Below are 21997 nucleotides of genomic sequence, written 5' to 3' on the forward strand. Positions count from 1 at the left end.
GCACTTCTAGCACGACTTCATCCGGCGGTCATATCTATAGTGTAATGATTCTATCCAAGGGTCATATCTCTAGCGCACGGATTCTATCGGAGGGTCATATCTATAGTGTACGGATTCTATCCAAGGGTCATATCTCTAGCGCACGGGATTCTATCGAGGGGGTCATATCTCTAGCGCACGGGATCTCTATCCAAGGGTCATATCTCTAGCGTACGGGATTCTATCCAAGGGTCATATCTCTAGCGTACGGGATTCTATCGGAGGGTCATATCTATAGTGTACGGGATTCTATCCAAGGGTCATATTCTAGCGTACGGGATTCTATCCAAGGGTCATATCTCTAGCGTACGGGATTCTATCCAAGGGTCATATCTCTAGCGTACGGGATTCTATCCGAGGGTCATATCTATAGTGTACGGGGATTCTATCCAAGGGTCATATCTCTAGCGTACGGGATTCTATCGGAGGGTCATATCTCTAGCGTACGGGATTCTATCCAAGGGTCATTCCTAGCGTACGGGATTCTATCCAAGGGTCATCTCTAGCGTACGGGATTCTATCGGAGGGTCATGACCAAAATGGACTCATCCAAGGCGGGCCCACATTCTAGCGTACGGGATTCTATCCAAGGGCTTATTCTAGCGTACGGGATTCTATCCAAGGGTCACATTCTAGCGCAGGATTCTATCCAAGGGTCATATCTCTAGCGTACGGGATTCTATCCAAGGGTCATATCTCAGCGCATGGGATTCTATCCGAGGGTCAGGCATTCTAGCGTACGGGATTCTATCCAAGGGTCATATCTCCAGCGTATGGGATTCTATCCAAGGGTCATATTCTAGCGTATGGGATTCTATCCAAGGGTCATATTCCCAGCGTACGGGATTCTATCCGAGGGTCATATCTATAGTGTACGGGATATCCAAGGGGGCATTCTAGCGTACGGGATTCTATCCAAGGGTCATATCTCTAGCGTACGGGATTCTATCCGAGGGTCATATCTCAGCGTACGGGATTCTATCCAAGGGGTCATATTCTAGCGTATTTTATCCTATCCGAGGGTCATATCTCAGCGTACGGGATTCTATCCGAGGGTCATATCTATAGTGTAATGGGATTCCTAACTAGCGACGGGATTCTATCCGAGGGTCATATCTAGCTAGCGCACGGGATCATCGGAGGGTCATATTCTAGCGTATGGGATTCTATCCGAGGGTCATATCAGGCCATTCTAGCGATGGGATTCTATCGGAGGGTCATATTCTAGCGTACGGGATTCTATCGGAGGGTCATATTCTAGCGACGGGATTCTATCCAGGTCATATCTTCTAGCGTACGTGGGATTCTCATCCGAGGGTCATATCTCTAGCGACGGGATTCTATCAGGGTCATATCTATAGCGTACGGGATCATCCAAGGTCATATCTTCTAGCGTACGGGATTCTATCCGAGGGTCATATTCTGCGCACGGGATTCTATCGGAGGGTCATATCTATAGTGTACGGGATTCTATCGGGAGGGTCATATCTCTAGCGACGGATTCTATCGGAGGGTCATATCTATAGTGTACGGATTCTATTCTATCTCAGGCTGCACGGGGATTCTAATGGAGGGTCATATCTCTAGCGACGGGAGATTCTATCGGAGGGTCATATTCTAGCGATGGGATCCATCATCGGGAGGAGGGTCGGCATTCTAGCGTACGGGATTCTATGGAGGGTCATATTCTAGCGTACGGGATTCATCCGAGGGTCATATCTATAGCGTACGGGATTCTATCCAGGGTCACATCTCTAGCGTATGGGATTCTATCCGAGGGTCATATCTATAGTGTAATGGATTCTATCGGAGGGTCATATCTCTAGCCACGGGATTCTATCGGAGGGTCATATCTCTAGCGTACGGGACTTCTATCGGAGGGTCATATCTCTAGCGTACGGATTCTATCCGAGGTCATATCTCTAGCGTACGGGATTCTATCGGAGGGTCATATCTATAGTGTACGGGATTCTATCCGAGGGTCATATCTCTAGCGTACGGGATTCTAACATCCGAGGGTCATATCTCTAGCGTACGGGATTCTATCGGAGGGCTGGGTCATATCAGGAGGGTCTCCAGCGCACGGGATTCTATCGGAGGGTCATATCTCTAGCGTACGGGATTCTATCCGAGGGTCATATCTCTAGCGTACGGGATTCTATCGGAGGGTCATATCTCTAGCGTACGGGATTCTATCGGAGGGTCATATCTCTCCCAGCGTACGGGATTCTCCGATCATATCTAGCTGCATGGGTCGGAGGGTCATATCTCTAGCGTACGGGATTCTATCGGAGGGTCATATCTCTAGCGTACGGGATTCTATCGGAGGGTCATATCTCTAGCGTACAGGGATTCTATCCGAGGGTATCTCTAGCGTATGGGATTCTATCGGAGGGTCATATCTCTAGCGTATGGGATTCTATCGTCATATCTCTAGCGATGGATTCTATCGGAGGGTCATATCTCTAGCGATTCTATCCGGGATTCTACGGGGATTCTATCGGAGGGTCATATCTCTAGCGTACGGGATTCTATCCGAGGGTCATATCTCTAGCGTACGGGATTCTATCGGAGGGTCATATCTCTAGTGTACGGGATTCTATCCGAGGGTCATATCTCTAGCGTACGGGATTCTATCCGAGGGTCATATCTATAGCGTACGGGATTCTATCCGAGGGTCATATCTCTAGCGTAGCGGGATTCTATCCGAGGGTCATATCTCTATATGGGATTCTATCGGAGGGTCATATCTCTAGTGTACGGGATTCTATCCGAGGGTCATATCTATAGTGTACGGGATTCTATCCGAGGGTCATATCTCTAGCGTACGGGATTCTATCGGAGGGTCATATCTCTAGCGTACGGGATTCTATCCGAGGGTATTGAACCACAGTTAGATACACCTTCTTCCTTTGAATACTTTTGAATTACTGACAAATACATTGTTTGAGTAACTGATAGCTTGGAATAGAAGAGATTGTTTCTATTTTCGGTAGTCGTGTCCTCAATCCATTCAACAAGACCAAGACATACTGTGTGTGTGTGTGTGTGTGTGTGTGTGTGCACGTGGGCGTGCGAGGTCTGTGTGTCCTTACCAGGGTCTGAGGCTGTGGACGTAGATAGCAGATTGGGGCTACTGGCTGGCTGACTAGTCAGGACCAGAATGCTCCGCCTTACAATTAAAATACCTTATTATTATTTATTATTACCTCAAACTTGGGAATTCCTTTAACATTTTAAGCTTCATAATGTCATTTAAAAACACACAGAAATATCATGAATATTCAAACATTGTAATAGATAAAGATATACATAAACAAATGGCTTGTTGCCCTGCTCTGGGTGCTCAGCCTCCGGGGAACAGGCCTGGACCTGGCTGTCCTCTGAGCCTGGAAATCTCCTCACTGTCAGACACCTCTCATCACTCACATCTGGCTCATAGTCCTGACAAACTGCTCAGATGAGACTTTATTGAGTGAGAGGAGGGAGAGGGAGAGAAGGAGAGAACAGAGGAGAGGAAGAGGGAAGGAGAGGAGTCATTGGAAAAAGGGAAGAGGGAAGGAGAGAAGGAGAGGAAGAAGATTCAAACAGAGGAGAGGAAGAGGGAAGGAGATAAAGGAGAGGCAGAGAGATGAAGAGGAGCAGGAGGGAGAAGGGAAGAGAAGGAGAGAGGCAGAGATGAAGAGAACAGAGCAGAAAGAAGTCAGGCAGAGGCAGAGAGAGGAGGGAGAGGCTCAGACAAACTGCAGAGATGAGAGGAGGAGAGGCAGAGATGAAGGAGAGCAGAGGAGGGGAGAGGAAAGGAGAGGCAGAGATGAGGAAGACAGAGGAGAGGAAAGGATGAGGGAAGGAGAGCAGGAGTGGAGAAGGAGAGGAAGGAGAGGAGGAGAGGCAGAGAAAGAGGGCAGAGAGAGGAGGAGGAGAGGAAGATGAAGGAGAAGAAGCAGAGGAGGGAGAAGGAGAGCAGAGGAAGAGAGGCAGAGATGAGGAGGGAGCAAGGAAGAGAGGCAGAGGAAGAGAGGCAGAGAGGCAGATGAGAGGAGAGGCAGAGGAAGCGAGGCAGAGGAAGAGAGGCAGAGATGAGGCAGGGAAGCGGGCAGAGATGAGGAGGCAGAATGACGAGAACAGAGCAGAGAAAGGAAAGGAGGGAGAAGGAGGAAACAAGGGTTACGTACACGCCTGTTTGTCAGGTATATGCAGAACAGTGGCTGCAGTTCAAACACTTAGAAAGACACACCTATCCCCTCAGCTCTCAAAATGAAGTGGACACTTCCAGATGACGGTCATGACGCCTGGACGCTATACACTTGCAGGGCGAGGGGTGAAGCAGGGCGAGGGGTGAGGGGAGGGCGAGGGGTGAGGAGGCGCGAGGGGTGAGGGAGGCGAGGGAGGGGTGAGGCAGGGCGAGGGAGGGGTGAGGCAGGGTGGAGAGGTGAGGGAGGGCGAGGGGTGAGGGAGGGGCGCAGAGGTGAGGGAGGAAGGAATAATTTTAATGATTAAATGGACCGCCTCTGCCCGGAAATCACCATCCACTGGTGATTTGTGGGTGCTTTATATGTGCTACAGTCAATTATAATTGCATGTCTTATTAATAATTATATAATATATATCATAATATATGTACACCTACTGTATGGATAGCTAGCAAATGAATTAGCTAACTAATGTTAGCCTGCCTACTGTATGATAGCTAACAAATTAATTAGCTAAATAATGTTAGCCTGCCTACTGTATGATAGCTAGCAAATTAATTAGCTAACTAACGTTAGCCTGCCTAGCTAGAACTTCTGAAGGAAAATGTTTTATTTTTACAACTTCCAAAATATTTACTTTTTATGAGAAGTGTTTGTGCATTAGTAGCACAATTTCTAATTTATTTGCATTTGTTTTTACTTTCCATTAATGTTGTTTTTAAGTTTTGGCAGACTTTTCTTAGCGGGATGTACAACTGTGGTGAATTGAATTATGGGAGTTTCAGGCCCCGGGAGGACATAATTATACACTCACACACTCGACTCAAAAACGAGGTTTGAGGGCTTACGTTACAAACTCCCCTTGATTGGCTAATCATTTGGACCACCCTCCAAGATGGCGACGGGGATTCCCCCAAGGGCATAAGGTAAGTGGACGAGGGTGTGTCTTTTAAGTGTTTGGACCGCAGACATTGTTTCCTCTGGAAAAATGTGTAGCAGTGGGGGGGCAAACCCCCCTTGTTTTAGGGGACCCTCCCTTGGATCATATTTATGTAGGAGGACTGAGAAGCTCAGTTCTAGTGACTTTAGAGGACATTCTACTCCTAAAATAATTAAAATAAAATTATGCTGATTCCACCTAAATGATACTTTCCACCTCCAGAAATGAGCTGTATAACATATTGATAAAATTTGTTTAAAATATTAATATTAATATTTGACCATTCATCATATTATTATTGACTTGCCTAGTTAACTAAAAAAAAAAAAAAAAAAATAGTAATAAAAACATATATTCGGTTTGCTGTTAGCAGTCAGCATTATCACCTGTAGCCCAACTGATACAGCACAGTGTTAGTAAATAAACAGGCTGAAATATGGGGTTGCCTGTCAGCATTTTATTTATTTATTTAACCTTTATTTAACTAGGCAAGTCAGTTAAGGACAAATTATTATTTACAATGACGGCCTACACCGGCCAAACCGGGACGACGCTGGGGCCAATTGTGCGCCGCCCTATGGGACTCCCAATCACGGTCGTTTGTGACTCCGCCTGGAATCGAACCAGAGTGTCTGTGGTGACGACTCTAGCACTGAGATGCCGTGACTTAGACCGCTGCGCCACTCGGGGAGCCCAATAGGCCATTTACCCTTTTGGGCTAATCATTAGCCAGATCTCAAATTTGATCTTTAAACTAGTTCGCATCATATTGATGAATTTCATGTCACAAAAACCTTGCATAAACACAGTGAATATAATGTACCTGTTAAGGTAACCTGGGTAACCTGGAGTAACCTGGGTAACCTGGCACCTGGGGTAATACTCACAGAAACCACTTCATGTCACAATATTTTCCCTGGTTGCCACGACTCCTGCACAACCCCAAAATATAATCGGTCTGATCCATTTTTTTTTAAAGTCACTTCCCCCCAAATTATTTTGAGGTAGGGTGGGTGTGTTAGTCCAGGTTACCCAGGATTTGAGAAATAAATCAAGTAGGAATGGAAAGCTGGGATCCTCCTCTTTTTAACAAAGGCCATTTTGTTGTTTTCCCCACGATTGCAAGAATTGTTGTGCACTGACTGCTTGTCACAATTTGTGTTTCACCCTCAATGGCACTTCAATGAGCCTCGAGAGGAATATCTATCTATCTCACACAGAACAACAAGCCGACTAGGTAAGTAGATAAACTATTCTACTAGGTGCTTGTCAGATTGTTCTATTCATTACTCGCTTTAGTTTGCAGAGGGAAAGTAAGCATCTTCTAAGTGCGATTCGGCAAAAACATGTTTTGCTACATATTTTTGGCCGTGGCGTAATGATTTTGCCGTGGCGTAGCGCCACAGCTAAATGACTGCAGCCGTAAACACTGATGCAGAAAACCCAAGCATGTGCAGTGAATTAGGCTATACCTCAAAGTAGAGGTACATTGGGCTTTACCTTTGGAGGTAGAGGAGGTGGGATTCCGTGCTTGAGGGTCGACCTAGAATGGGAAGAGACCAAAACAATCAGGCAGATGGCAGGGGATATTTGTGCGTCTGTGTGTATGTGTGTGTGTGTAAGCAGCACTTACAGCTCCACGTCTTCAAAGGCGTCCTCCAGATGGGCCATGTGTCCCCTGGGAGCAGAGAGAGAATGGACAGATCAGAGAGAAGAGAGGAGAGGGATCAGAGAGGACAGGTACAGGGTGTTCAGGGCTGGGTTGAAGTGAGGGACGTAATGTTACCATCAGGGTCAACTGCACTGAACAAAAATAGAAACGCAACATTCAAAAAAAAAATGTAATTGATTTTTACTGAGTTACAGTTCCTATGAGGAAATCAATACATTAGAGCTGAATTCATTTATGGATTTCACATGAGTGGGAATACAGATGTGCATCTATTGGTCACAGATATCTTAAAAAAATAAAAAATAAACAAAATAAAAAAATGCCCTCAGTCGGCCTCAGGATCTCGTCACGGTATTTCTGTGCATTCAAATACATTTCCATCGAGAAAATGCCAATTATGTTCGTTGTCCGTACCTTATGTCTGCCCATACCATAACCCCACCACCACCACCACCACCACCACCACCACCACCACCACCACGGAGCACTCGGTTCACAACGCTGACATGAGGAAACCGCTCGTCCACACAACACCAAACACGGTTGTGAGGTAGGTTAGATGTACTGAGGCGGCTTATGGTAGAGAAATGCACATTCAATTCTCTGGCAACAGCTGTGGTGGACATTCCTGCAGTCAGCATGCAAATTGCACGCTCCCTCAAAACTTGAGACATCTGTGGCATTGTGTTGTGTGACAAAACTGCACAGTTTAAAGTGGCCTTTTATTGTCCCCAGCACAAGGTGCACCTTTGTAATGATCATGCTGTTTAATCAGCTTCTTGATATGCCACATCTGTCAGGTGGATGGATTATCTTGGCGAAGGTGAAATGCTCACTAACAGGGCGTCAGTGAGAACAGAGAGAACAGGAGTCAGGACTGTATGATCCCGGGTAAAGGGCAGGGGGTCAGAGAGAACAGGAGTCTGGACTCTGTATGATCCCGGGGTAAAGGGCAGGGGGTCAGAGAGAACAGCAGTCTGGACTCTGTATGATCCCGGGGTAAAGGGCAGGGGTCAGAGAGAACAGGAGTCTGGACTGTATGATTCAGGGGTAAAGGGCAGGGGGTCAGAGAGAACAGCAGTCTGGACTCTGTATGATCCCGGGGTAAAGGGCAGGGGGTCAGAGAGAACAGGAGTCTGGACTGTATGATCCCGGGGTAAAGGGCAGGGGGTCAGAGAGAACAGGAGTCTGGACTGTATGATCCCGGGGTAAAGGGCAGGGGGTCAGAGAACAGGAGTCTGGACTGTATGATCCCGGGGTAAAGGGCAGGGGGTCAATGATTCATCTGAAAAATGTACCACAAAAGCAAGAGCCTGTGGCGGAAAGAAACACACATTGATTAGCTAATTTGTTTGTTTGGTAAAGCAGGAAAACGCACAAAGCAAAGCAACTACTGGTTCTCAAGACGTATTGAACTAAACTCTAAACTGATTCAGGGGTATATATAAGTCTATGCCAAACAAAAAAACCCTGCAGGGCTCGCTGGTTTAGGTTTAAGTTATTTACAATGTAGCTGTCGGTCGCCATGGTGAAATGGTGCTGGAGGTTACAACTCGTTTAAGAGCCCTGTCTGAGCTTGTTAAATCCTGGCTATTAACGACACTTCCTGTTTGTGTCTGTCTTAAAAAAGGCTTACAGCATGAATAGCAGTTAAATTCACAGCCTCTATGTCTGTCCATCCGTCTGTCCTTCTGAGTTTCCCTACTGTCTGTCTGTCTGCACCTCAATTAAGAGCACACATCCATCAACTCCTCTGAGGCTGGCAGGGTCAACAGCTATATCACAGCCCACATGGGAGGGTATGAGGATGGATATGAACGAAGCAGGGCAGGGTGGCACACATCACTGCACTGCACACAGCCAGACCACAGCAGCTGCCTCTACCCATCGGCCCGGGCTGCCACGCAACAGTTAGCGGAGGGGTAGAGCGCGTCGTGGGCATGGTTTTACCACAGGGGGTTAAGTGTTACCGTTGAAACAACTCATCCTCAACACTTTTCAGAAGAAAGAGCAACAGAAAGGAGGCAGAAGGAAAGACTTTGAAGCGAGCAACAGAAAGACAGAAGAAGAAGAAGCGAGCAACAGAAAGGAGGCAGAAGGAAAGACAGAAGAAGAAGCGAGCAACAGAAAGGAGGCAGAAGGAAAAAGAGGAGAAGAAGAAGGAGCAACAGAAAGGAGGCAGAAGGAAAGAGAGAAGAAGAAGCGAGCAACAGAAAGGAGGCAGAAGGAAAGACAGAAGAAGAAGCGAGCAACAGAAAGGAGGCAGAAGAAGGAAAGACAGAAGCGAGCAACAGAAAGGACAGAAAAAATAAAGAAAAGGCAACAGAAAGGAGGCAGAAGGAAAGAGAGAAGAACTACCAAGAGAACAGAAAGGAGGGAAGAAAGAGAGAAGAAGAAGCGAGCAACAGAAAGGAGGCAGAAGGAAAGAGAGAAGGAAAAAACAGGGAGGGAGAAGGGTGGGGAGGGCCAAGAAGAAACAAAATAAAGAAAAGGACACAGTCAAGACCCAGATAGACCTGGATCAGGGAGGGAGATGGTGGAGAGGGCGGAGGGTTGGGGAGGGAGGGTGGGGAGGGGGAGCGAGGGAGAGAGAGGGTTGGGAGGGAGAGGGTTGGAGGGAGAGGGTTGGGAGGGGAGGGGTGGGGAGGGGGAGCGAGGGAGAGAGAGGGTGGGGAGGGAGAGGGTTGGGAGGGAGGGAGGGGTGGGGAGGGGGAGGGAGGGAGGGGTGGGGTGGGGAGGGGGAGCGAGGGAGGGGTGGGGAGGGGGAGCGAGGGGGGTGGGGAGGGGGAGGGAGAGGTAGGAGGGAGGGAGAGGTAGGTAGGGAGAGAGAGGTAGGTAGGGGAGAGAGAGGTAGGTAGGGAGAGAGAGGTAGGTAGGTAAGCATGATGGGTTATGCTTTGAGACAGAACAGGGGTGGCACCTCCACACAGTGAGGTGAATGGAACAGGTCTCGTCTCACAACAAGGGGAAGTGAGCAACACCATTCAAACAACAAAACTCCACAAAGTTAGGAAGCTCCGTGTCAGGGTCAGGTAACTAGATTTAGCCGCTGTGGACAGGAGCGGATACATAATCATTTACAATGCAAATTCACTCACCATAACTAACCACCAAAAAATCACTGCCTGTTGCCGACCTGTGCTATAGGTGGAGTGGGGATTGTTCAAAATATGTATTGGTTCTTCTCATTGATTGTATTGATAAAGTGACCCCCCCCCCAAAAAAAAAAATTCTTCACAGAACAAAGCTATTAGACAACCCATATAAAGAGACAATAAACACGGAACATGGAGGGGGGCGTGGCAATGGGCCTGGTTGGCCAGTAAGTGCAGCTGAATTTAAAGGAACATTTTAGAGACCCCCCTATCAGTTTGAATTTTTTTAAACAAATGTATGCAATTCTACACATTTAGCCATGGACCTGAGAGAAAACGTTGCAGTTTAAAGCACAGAATCATCTAGAATGTCGTTGTATGCTGTAGCTTTAGGATTCCCCTTCACTGGAATTAAAGGGGCTAGCTTGAACCATGAAAAACAGCCCCAGACATTTATTCCTCCTCCACCAAACTTTACAGTTGGCCCTATGCATTGGGGCAGGTAGCGTTCTCCTGGTATCCACCAAACCCAGATTAATACGTCGGACTGCCAGATGGTGAAGCGTGATTCATCACTCCAGAGAGAGAGTTTCCACTGCTCCAGAGTCCAATGGCGGTGAGCTTTACACCACTCCAGCTGACGCTTGGCATCACGAGACTAGTCAGGATCGAGGGAAAGATAAACGGAGCAAAGTACAGAGAGATTCTTGATGAAAAACTGCTCCAGAGCGCTCAGGACCTCAGACTGGGACAACGACCCTAAGCACACAGCCAAGACAACGCAGGAGTGGCTTCGAGATAAATCTCTGAATGCCCTTGGGTGGCCCAGCCAGAGCCCGGACTTCAATCTGATCGAACATCTCTGGAGAGACCTGAAAATCCAACCTGACAGAGTTTGAGAGGATCTGCAGAGAAGAATGTGAGAAACTCCCCAAATACAGGTGTGCCCAGCTTGTTGCGTCACACCCAAGAAGACTCGAGGCAGTAATCGCTGCCAAAGGTGCTTCAACAAAGTACTGGTCTGAATACTTGTGTAAAATGTAATATTTCAGTTTTCTGATTGTAATAAACTTAAACCATTTCTAAAAACCTGTTTTTGCTTTGTCATTATGGGGTATTGTGATGTCATTATGGGGTATTGTGATGTCATTATGGGGTATTGTGATGTCATTATGGGGTATTGTGATGTCATTATGGGGTATTGTGATGTCATTATGGGGTATTGTGTGTAGATTGATGAGGAATTTTAGATTTTTTAAATCCATTTTCAAATAAAGCTGTAACGTAATAAAATGTGGAAAAAGTCAAAGGGCCTGAATACTTTCCGAATGCTCTGTATAGTGTAATTTATATACGGTTTAAGTTAAGTATAAACAGATTTTTTTTTTTTAAAGATTTAAAAAAAGTACATTGTTTGGACCAAGGTGGGCCGAAAAAACACTTAGGTGGCAGAAATATGCCTGAAAAATAGAAAGCTTGAGCAGATCATTTCCAGATGAGTTACTACTGACATTGTACCCTGTGTAACCACGGTGTAACCACGGTGTAATCAATAGAGAACCATTCCACAAAAAAGTTTGACTGGTGCGTAAAACCAGTCAGCGAGTCTAGATAAGAAAACATTTAAAAAGGGTCCTGACATATAAAAGTTTGCTTCGAAAAAATGAAGTATGCTCTACGCTACATATTTTTGAGTGCGGAGAGACACCTTTAACTTCTGTTTAACCACGGTGTATATCCAAGGTATTTCAGTTGTCCCAGAAATCCCACTGGACCATAAAAAAAAGACAAGACACGAGACAGCCCGGCCAACCAGCAAAAAAAACAGAAGCCTGGAACGGAACAGTCGTTCCTGTGACGACGGTTACCATGGTTCTCACCTGGTAGAGATGCCTCCCTCTGCGAAAGGGCTCCAGGGAGAGGGGAAGTCGCTGTGTTTAGTCACGTCCTGGAGAGACCACAGCAATAACAAACAAGACATGTTAGTTACAACCACCAAGGCCTGTGTCTCAAATGGAACTATTCCCTATATAGTGCACGACTGCAGTGCTCTGGTCATAAGTAGTGCACTATATAGGAATAGGGTGCCATAGGGCTCTGGTCAAAGTAGTGCACTATATAAGGACTAGGGTGCCATAGGGCTCTGGTCTAAAGTGGTGCACTATATATAGGGAATAGGGTGTCATTTGTGATACAGAGGGTATTTCAACTGCAGGCTGTGTCTGAAATGGCAACCTCATGTCCTAGTAAACTTTCCCAACCTTGGAGTCCCGGGGACCGAGTTTGGGAAACACTGCCCTCGTCAAAAGTAGTGTATTATATAGGGAATAGGGTGCGATTTGGGAAGCAAACTTTTACGTGGGGATATTTACAATCACTTCCTGACCAACATACTTTACACTAGATTACACATAAATTCAAATAAGAAAAAAATGGCTGATAAACAGTATTGCAAATACATAATTTTAAATATATTCACCATTTCAATGTGAGCCTCTGTTTCCTTCCTCAGCGGAGGTTCAAACTTCACTTTATCAACTGTGGAGTAGAGAAGGCTGGATGAAGCGGCATTGAGACATTACACACTCCAGTCAGTAGGGGGAGCCAGAACCCAACCCTTCAACCATCACAACAAACCATATCCTCATGCACCAGAGTAGGGTGAAGTTACCCCACCCTATTCCCTATATAGTGCACTACTTTGACTAAGGCCCATTGGGGTATTGGTCCAAAGTAGTGCACTATTTAAAACCCATAAGAGCCTAAACCCTGTCTACGCTGGGGGGGGGGGGGGATTCTACTAAGCTACAGTTGAAATTGGAAGCAGTGGCTTAGCCAAATACATTTAAACTCAGTTTTTCTCAATTCCTGACATTTCATCCTAGTAAGAATTCCCTGTTTTAGGTCAGTTAGGATCACCACTTTATTTTAAGAATGTGAAATGTCTGAATAATAGTAGAGAGAATGATTTATTTCAGCTTTTATTTCTTTCATCACATTCTCAGTGGGTCAGAAGTTTACATACACTCAATTAGTATTTAGTAGCTTTGCATTTAAATTGTTTAACTTGGGTCAAATGTTTCTGGTAGCGTTCCACAAGCTGGGTGAATTCTGGCCCATTTCTCCTGACAGAGCTGGTGTAACTGAGTCAGGTTTGTAGGCCTCCTTGCTCGCACACGCTTTTTCAGTTCTGCCCACAAATGTTCTATAGGATTGAGGTCAGGGCTTTGTGATGGCCACTCCAATACCTTGACTTTGTTGTCCTTAAGACATTTTGCCACAACTTTGGAAGTATGCTTGGGGTCATTGTCCATTTGGAAGACCCATTTGGGACCAAGCGTTAACTTCCTGACTGATGTCTTGAGATGTTGCTTCAATATATCCAATAATTGTCCTGCCTCATGATGCCATCTATTTTGTGAAGTGCACCAGCCACTCCATGGAACAAAGCACCCCGACAACATGATGCTGCCACCCCCGTGCTTCACGGTTGGGATGGTGTTCTTTGGCTTCCAAGCCTCCCCCTTTTTTCTCCAAACATAACGAAGGTCATTTTGGCCAAACAGTTCTATTTTTGTTTCATCAGACCAGAGGACATTTCTCCAAAAAGTACGATCTTTGTCCCCATGTGCAGTTGCAAACCGTAGTCTGGCTTTTTTAATGGCGGTTTTGGAGCAGTGGCTTCTTCCTTGCTGTGCGGCCTTTCAGGTTATGTCGATATTGGACTCGTTTAACTGTAGATATAGATACTTTTGTACCGGTTTCCTCCAACATCTTCACAAGGTCCTTTTCTGTTGTTCTGGGATTGATTTGCTCTTTTCGCACCAAAGTATGTTCATCTCTAGGAGACAGAATGCATCTCCTTCCTGAGCGGTATGACGGCTGCGTGGTCCCATGGTGTTTATACTTGCGTACTATTACTTGTACAGATGAACGTGGTACTTTCAGGCGTTTGGAAATTGCTCCCAAGGATAAACCAGACTTGTGCAGGTCTACAATATTTTTTCCTGATTTCTTTTGATTTTCCCATGATGTCAAGCAAAGAGGCACTGAGTTTGAAGGTAGGCCTTGAAATAAATCCACAGGTACACATCCAATTGACTCAAATGATGTCAATTAGCCTATCAGAAGCTTCTAAAGCCATGACATCATTTTCTGGAATTTTCCAAGCTGTTTAATTAAAGGCACAGTCAACTTAGTGTATGTAAACTGTGTTTAAGGAAAAGGGTGCCATTTATAACACAGACCCTTTTCTAATGCTTCCTTCCATGACAAAGGTTTCCCCTACCCTTGTCATGTAAAGTCAGTGACAACAGTATTTCAAGGAAGGACGCATTTTGAACCGGGCTTTAGTTCTGTTGACGATGACGTTGTGAACAAATCAAGCTGTAGATGTTGATTCATCATACGATATGATGGTAGTAAGCTTAGCAGTAAATGGTGACACACACACACACACACGCAGTCAGAGCACCAACAGGTGGTTCAGTATTATAAACACTCCTCTCGTCACTAGGCCTGAGACATGGCGTCTACCCTAAACCCGCCCACAGGCTAAATGCGAGAGCGGATTGGTGGACGAGATTACGTCTGCATCCCAAATGACAATGTATTCCCCACATAGTGCACTCCACACTATATAGGGACACAGTGCACTCCTCACTATATAGGGACACAGTGCACTCCTCACTATATAGGGACACAGTGCACTCCTCACTATATAGGGACACAGTGCACTCCTCACTATATAGGACACAGTGCACTCCTCACTATATAGGGACACAGTGCACTCCTCACTATATAGGGACACAGTGCACTCCTCACTATATAGGGACACAGTGCACTCCTCACTATATAGGGACACAGTGCACTCCTCACTATATAGGGACACAGTGCACTCCTCACTATATAGGGACACAGTGCACTCCTCACTATATAGGGACACAGTGCACTCCTCACTATATAGGGACACAGTGCACTCCACACTATATAGGGACACAGTGCACTCCACACTATGTAGGGACACAGTGCACTCCTCACTATATAGGGACACAGTGCACTCCTCACTATATAGGGACACAGTGCACTCCTCACTATATAGGGACATAGTGCACTCCTCACTATATAGGGACACAGTGCACTCCTCACTATATAGGGACATAGTGCACTCCTCACTATATTAGGTATATAGTGCACTACTCACTATATTAGGGAATAAGGTGCCATTTGGGATGGTGACGAGAACAAACCAGACACGACAGGATTCAACATGTCCCAGGGCAACATGCTCCATGCCGTGACACTGTCAAGGGCGACAGAAACCTGCCATGAAGCTAATCATCTCTGTCGTTGCATTGCTGATACACAGACAGACAGACAGGAGTCTATTGAGCTACTGCGTAAACCAGTAAGGCAGGTTACATACGATGAAGACACCTGACAGAGAAAGAACCAAACTCTGCTGTACTGTCTACGTGTTGAGTCTAAGCCGTATCTAAAATGGTGTCCTGTTCCCTATCGATTAGCGGTGTTCACAGTTCACCAAACCCACGGTTCGGTACGTATTGTGGTTTTGGGTTACGGTTCAGGAACGGTACAGTTACAGTTCAGGTACGGTTCAGTTACGGTTCAGTTACGGTTCAGTTACGGTACAGGTACGGTTCAGTTATGGTACAGTTACGGTTCAGTTACGGTTCAGGTACGGTTCAGGTACGGTACAGTTACGGTTCAGTTACGGTTCAGTTACGGTACAGTTATGGTACAGGTACGGTTCAGTTACGGTACAGTTACGGTTCAGTTACGGTACAGTTACGGTTCAGTTACGGTTCAGTTATGGTACAGGTACGGTTCAGGTACGGTACAGTTACGGTTCAGGTACGGTTCAGTTATGGTACAGGTACGGTTCAGTTATGGTACAGGTACGGTTCAGTTATGGTACAGTTACGGTTCAGTTATGGTACAGGTACGGTTCAGGTACGGTACAGTTACGGTACACTTACGGTTCAGTTACGGTTCAGTTACGGTACAGGTACGGTTCAGGTACGGTTCAGGTACGGTTCGGGTATGGTACAGGTACAGTTCAGGTACGGTTCAGTTATGGTACAGTTACGGTTCAGTTACGGTTCGGGTACGGTTCAGTTACGGTTCGGGTACGGTTCAGTTACGGTTCAGGTACGGTTCAGTTACGGTTCGGTACGGTTCAGTTACGGTTCAGTTACGGTTCAGTTACGGTTCGGGTACGGTTCAGTTACGGTTCGGGTACGGTTCAGTTACGGTTCAGTTACGGTTCGGGTACGGTTCAGTTACGGTTCGGGTACGGTTCAGTTACGGTTCAGTTACGGTTCGGGTATGGTTCGGGTACGGTCTCTTAAGTCGTTGAAGCATATCGTTTTCCTTTAACTTTTAATCTCCTAACTCGCTTTGCCACAAACACACGGAAGCTCTATAACTGTTGTGCCGCATTGATGACGACAACGACAAGCTACACACGCCATTTCGTAGGCTATTGTCATTGAGCAGTTTGCGACATCCTGCTAACGTTTTATCCACAACTCTGTCAATCGCCGCTGTAAATCGAATGCGAAGCGAAAATGTTCCCGAACAGTAAAATGACGACGAAGGATCCTTCGATTCGGTTTCATCGACCCTACCACTCGCCATCGTACAGAACTAGTTCCCGGTTTGCGCTTCACGAAAAGACAGTTTGAAATGTGCCAGTTAAGATTTAGAATTTCAAATACGTGTACCGTTACTGTATACCCCTATCATAGGAATCTGGTCAAAAGTAGAGCACTATATTTTAGGGAATAGGTTACCATTTGAGAGACAGCCAAAGTATGACCGCTATGAGGAACTGTCGTCAATGTCTCTGAGCTTCAGATGCAAACTGGAATGAGTCAGGCCAACACACACATTTCAACCAGTAAAGTTGAAATTAAACCGCTCATCATTAGTCGCATGACGCAACTGATGATGATGATTTGGAAAAAAGTAGCTTAAGGTTGTTTTTTTGTTGCCGCAGGCTGTACAAACTACTTCAGTCACTCATTTCACTTGATAATGCCTCGATTGTGACGGCGGCATTCCCTTTGTGTGGCCGTAAAGCATTGCAAGGCTGCACGATGCAACTATCTGAAAGAAAATATAAAGTGTCTTGAAAAAGGCTCAGCCTTCATTTTTTTTTTTTTTTTTTTGCGCAGGCTTTTTTCTTTCAAGTCATAATTAAAAATGTCTCACGCACCTGAAACCAGTATCTTCAGATGAGCGATTACTTTTCCTATTTGAAACAGTGAAATTCAGAACCATGTCGGTCCGAACACTCTACACCACTTCTACGTGTTGCTGACAGGAACGGACATGAGACGGAGAAGTCCCACTACTATCTCAAACAGAGATATCACACTACACTAATATCTCACAACTGACTCACACACTATCATCTCACTACTGTCTCTGACTGACCTGGGTCCCCCTGTCCTCGGCCCTGTCCGTCTCCTCTGTAGCGTAGATAGGGTAGCTATGGAAACTAGCAGGGTAGTTAGGGGGCCAGGGCTCGAGCACGGCCTTCCTGGAGATGCATCATTTCCGTTTCCTGCTGCTTCATGGTGAGGAAAGGTCAGATACAACCGTCAAAACAACATCGACAAGTTCGTCAACAACAACAGATGACAGGTCAACAACAACCACAGCCGTCAGACAACAACACAAAACAGCTCAAACAGGGACTGAACTGCACACACACAACCGCACAGACAGACAGACCACAGCTAAAGTGAGTATTACTAGAGCTGTGACGGTCACAAATTACGTCAGCCGGTGATTGTCAAGCAAATAACTGTCGGTCTCACGGTAATTGACCGTTAATTAACGTGAACACGTTTAGCATCTCCTGGCTTCCACACACATCCTACCAGCCACTGATGCAGACCTTTGGAACATCTACAGTTTAAACAGTCTAATAAACCCATGTAATATAGTCTACACCATCACAATGAATACATTATTTATTTTAGACAGGTCTATGATGAAGAAAATGCAGTCTATTTCAGAAGGACAGAATAGCATATTCTGAGTTGTCCTGATGTTAGGTCCTGATCTGGCTATGCCATATGGCTGTGGGCTACACTAGTTCATTTAGCAGACAAGATTTGCTTAGAATTCCATGGTATTATTTCATAGTATGAAGAATACACCTGAACCAAGCTGAATAAAATAGAAAGGATATTTTCTCCAAACGATTTGAGGGAGTGTAGCACATGCGGCTATTCTGTGTTGAGCATTTCATTTAAAGTTATTCATGTAACTTCAGTTGTTCTACAAACATGAGACTATCGGTTTTGATTTTTAATACATTGTAAGGCTGCATGATGCGACTAATGAGGATTTGAAAAAAAGTCGCTTGACAGGCATGAGCTCTGCTTTGGTTTTTTTTTTTGTGCAGGCTGTACACACTTCATCAGTCTCTCATTCACAATTTGACAAGCACTTGATAATGCGTTGAATTTCCCAGCGGCATTCCCTTTGTGTGGCCATAATGTAAAAAAAATCCATGCCTTTTTTGGCCAGTGGGGGTGCTGCCCGCTCCATCACTTGATCAGGTCTTTCTCACAGGCTACAAGTGAAGACGGACACATCGGGGACGCAACTGCGCACATCCTTATCCAATTCCGAGGTGCATATTGAAGATACTTGTAATCAGCCAACAAGATGAGTAGGCTTAACGAACAGCAAAAGCACTAGTCTCCGTCAATCTATTATCTCCCAGAGTACCTATTCTATTATGTGCGAGAAATAAATATTCCAAACATAGTCTGGGACAGTTGTGGGATGCAATAGATCCCAAATTAATACAACCACTAGCAAAAATATTCTATAAACAATTTGGCTGATGCAACAGATCAGAACATTTAGCTTGAAATGTTGATAAACTATCAGGCTGTTTCTTCACATTATAAGAGCAGCAATAGGCTATAAAGGCAAATGTTCCATTAGTGGGAAACACCATTATCAAAAGTGACTGCAAATGCAATTATGCATGTATTGATTTATTATAAAAAGTGCATTTTTATGGTGAAAATAATCTTCCCCAAACTGGAAACTCCCTTGTAAAGTGGATTAATGTGCTTAATTTTAAGAAGTTATTTGGCCACTTTAGTTGTGATTACAAACCTTATTAAAACATACAGGCTTATGGGCTCGGCTACATGAGATGTGCGACTATGATTTGAAATAGTTGAAAGAAAAAAAAGGCATTGTTTTTTTTAAATACTGGGCATCATTCACAAGTGAAAATATACAATTCACGAGTGATGGGCTAATATTGTCACCCAATCAGAATATTCTTGATATAATCTCGTCTTTATATATACTAAATAATATATGTGTGAACTTTGTTTTGATTTAGAAATGGACCATTATCATGCACCTGGCCAGAAACAGGGGCAGCGGGACCAGAAATACATGTCATCTAGGCACTTAAATAGCAAATGGAGGACGCTTTTCCCCCTGGTTTATTTTCATGCCAACCAGTTAAGACTATACTCCTGTTGTAAATATAAGCAATGTGCTTAATATTAGGAAAGTTGAGAAATAAATATAGTAGGCCTAGCCTATAGAAAGCCGATCCTCCTCTTTTTAATAGAGGCCATCACTCAGTTTTCTCGTACGATTGCATAACATATAGTAATGTTGCGCAACATGAGCTCATGGGCTCTCATCAAGTGTTTGATTAGATGTTCCATTACATTTACATTGATGTCAGAGTGATTCGAGGGACAATAGAGTGATGAGCAGTTAGCAAGTTTGGTAGGCTACTAATGACCATCAGCAGCATCAGACCTTGGAGAAGCCTAATTACCGTGACTAAACGGTAACTAAACGAAACGGAATTTGACTGCCTTCATGACTCGTGACCGCCTGGTGTGGAGGTAATACTACAACCCATTAAAAAACAACAAGTATACACACTATTACATGTCAAGTGATGGGGGTATGGCTGGGCTGAATACCGTATTTGACTATATACCGGTATCGATGCACAGACCGATTTTGGGTTTTTACCTTTACCTTTTATACAGGTATTTGGATGTTTTGGTTTGTTGTTCAGTACATATCGTATGGTGAGGTCCCCTGACTATTCAATACATATGGTGAGGTCCCCTGACTATTCAGTACATATCGTATGGTGAGGTCCCCTGACTATTCAGTACATATCGTATGGTGAGGTCCCCTGACTATTCAATACGTATCGTATGGTGAGGTCCCCTGACTATTCAGTACATATGGTGAGGTCCCCTGACTATTCAGTACATATCGTATGGTGAGGTCCCTGACTATTCAGTACATATCGTATGGTGAGGTCCCCTGACTATTCAGTACATATCGTATGGTGAGGTCCCTGACTATTCAGTACATATCGTATGGTGAGGTCCCCTGACTATTCAGTACATATCGTATGGTGAGGTCCCCTGACTATTCAGTACATATCGTATGGTGAGGTCCCCTGACTATTCAGTACATATCGTATGGTGAGGTCCCCTGACTATTCAGTACATATCGTATGGTGAGGTCCCCTGACTATTCAGTACATATCGTATGGTGAGGTCCCCTGACTATTCAGTACATATCGTATGGTGAGGTCCCCTGACTATTCAGTACATATCGTATGGTGAGGTCCCCTGACTATTCAATACATATGGTGAGGTCCCCTGACTATTCAGTACATATCGTATGGTGAGGTCCCCTGACTATTCAGTACATATCGTATGGTGAGGTCCCCTGGCTATTCAATACATATGGTGAGGTCCCCTGGCTATTCAATACATATGGTGAGGTCCCCTGGCTATTCAATACATATGGTGAGGTCCCCTGACTATTCAATACATATGGTGAGGTCCCCTGACTATTCAGTACATATCGTATGGTGAGGTCCCCTGACTATTCAATACACATGGTGAGGTCCCTGACTATTCCCAGCGCTTTATATGACATTGAAACTATATGCAGAAAAACACCCAACCAACTTATTGTTTTTGGCAGTAAAACACACCTCACCTTATGTGTTACTAATAAATACACACTCTGGCATTACCTATTGCTTACATTACCTACATGACATATTGCTTACATTACCTACATTACCTATTGCTTACATGACCTACATGACCTATTACTTACATTACCTACATGACCTATTGCTTACATTACCTACATGACCTATTGCTTACATTACCTACATTACATATTGCTTACATTACCTGCATTACCTATTGCTTACATTACCCACATTACCTATTGCTTACATTACCTATTGCTTACATTACCTACATTACCTATTGCTTACATTACATATTGCTTACATTACCTATTGCTTACATGACCTACATGACCTATTGCTTACATGACCTACATTATTTACATCAGGGTGGCAGGTAGCCTAGTGGTTAGAGCGTTGGGCCAGTCATCAAAAGGTTGCTAGATTGAATCCCAGAGCCGACAAGGTAAAAACCTGTCGTTCTGCCCCCTGAACAAGGCAGTTAACCCACTGTTCCCCATAAGGCCGTCATTGAAAATAAGAATTTGTTCTTAACCGACTTTCCTAGTAAAAATGTTTTTAAAAGATATATTGTTTACATAGGGGGAGTGGGGGGATATTGACGTGAGATCGTTAAAAATGGGAAAAGTGACGAAATGAACCATGACAACATGCCACAACAGGGACGTCTTTCATGACAAGACAGCACTGTATATAACGCCCTGCTTCTGATCAGACCCCTATGGGCCCCTGCTTCTGATCAGACCCCTATGGGCCCCTACTTAAAAGTAGTGCCAAATATAACCCGTGGGACGCCACTTTCCCCTCTGCTCGGTGGATCCCTGAGCTATTTATACCCCTTTGTTGCTCTTTAAACCTGGGGTCAAACACCATTTGACTGTAGCTGTGCTTAACTGAGCTTGTCTGGTGCCAGTTATGGCAAAATTAACCAGTGCAATTAGCCCCCAAAAAGTGAAACAACCCCCCCCACATCTGACACTCCAGGCAAATGCTTGATAGTATTTG

The 21997-nt window shown here is 45.0% G+C and overlaps 1 protein-coding gene across 1 annotated transcript in view; it reads right to left on the reverse strand.

Annotated features, from left to right (window-relative positions):
- Positions 1-6601: 6601 nt before the first annotated feature.
- The window catches only part of LOC112240963 (mitogen-activated protein kinase kinase kinase kinase 5-like), a 38518-nt gene continuing 23122 nt past the window's right edge, over positions 6602-21997 (reverse strand). Inside the window, exons 11-14 of the mRNA XM_042313037.1 lie at positions 12419-12477; positions 11820-11887; positions 6806-6850; positions 6602-6715 (exon numbers count right to left, since the gene is read on the reverse strand). Of these exons, the coding sequence (XP_042168971.1) occupies positions 6646-6715; positions 6806-6850; positions 11820-11887; positions 12419-12477 (242 nt within the window). The 3' untranslated portion in view covers positions 6602-6645. The remainder of the gene's footprint in view (positions 6716-6805; positions 6851-11819; positions 11888-12418; positions 12478-21997) is intronic.

Source organism: Oncorhynchus tshawytscha, unplaced genomic scaffold (assembly GCF_018296145.1).
Source record: "Oncorhynchus tshawytscha isolate Ot180627B unplaced genomic scaffold, Otsh_v2.0 Un_contig_3383_pilon_pilon, whole genome shotgun sequence".
In the NCBI taxonomy this organism is placed as follows: Eukaryota; Metazoa; Chordata; class Actinopteri; order Salmoniformes; family Salmonidae; genus Oncorhynchus; species Oncorhynchus tshawytscha.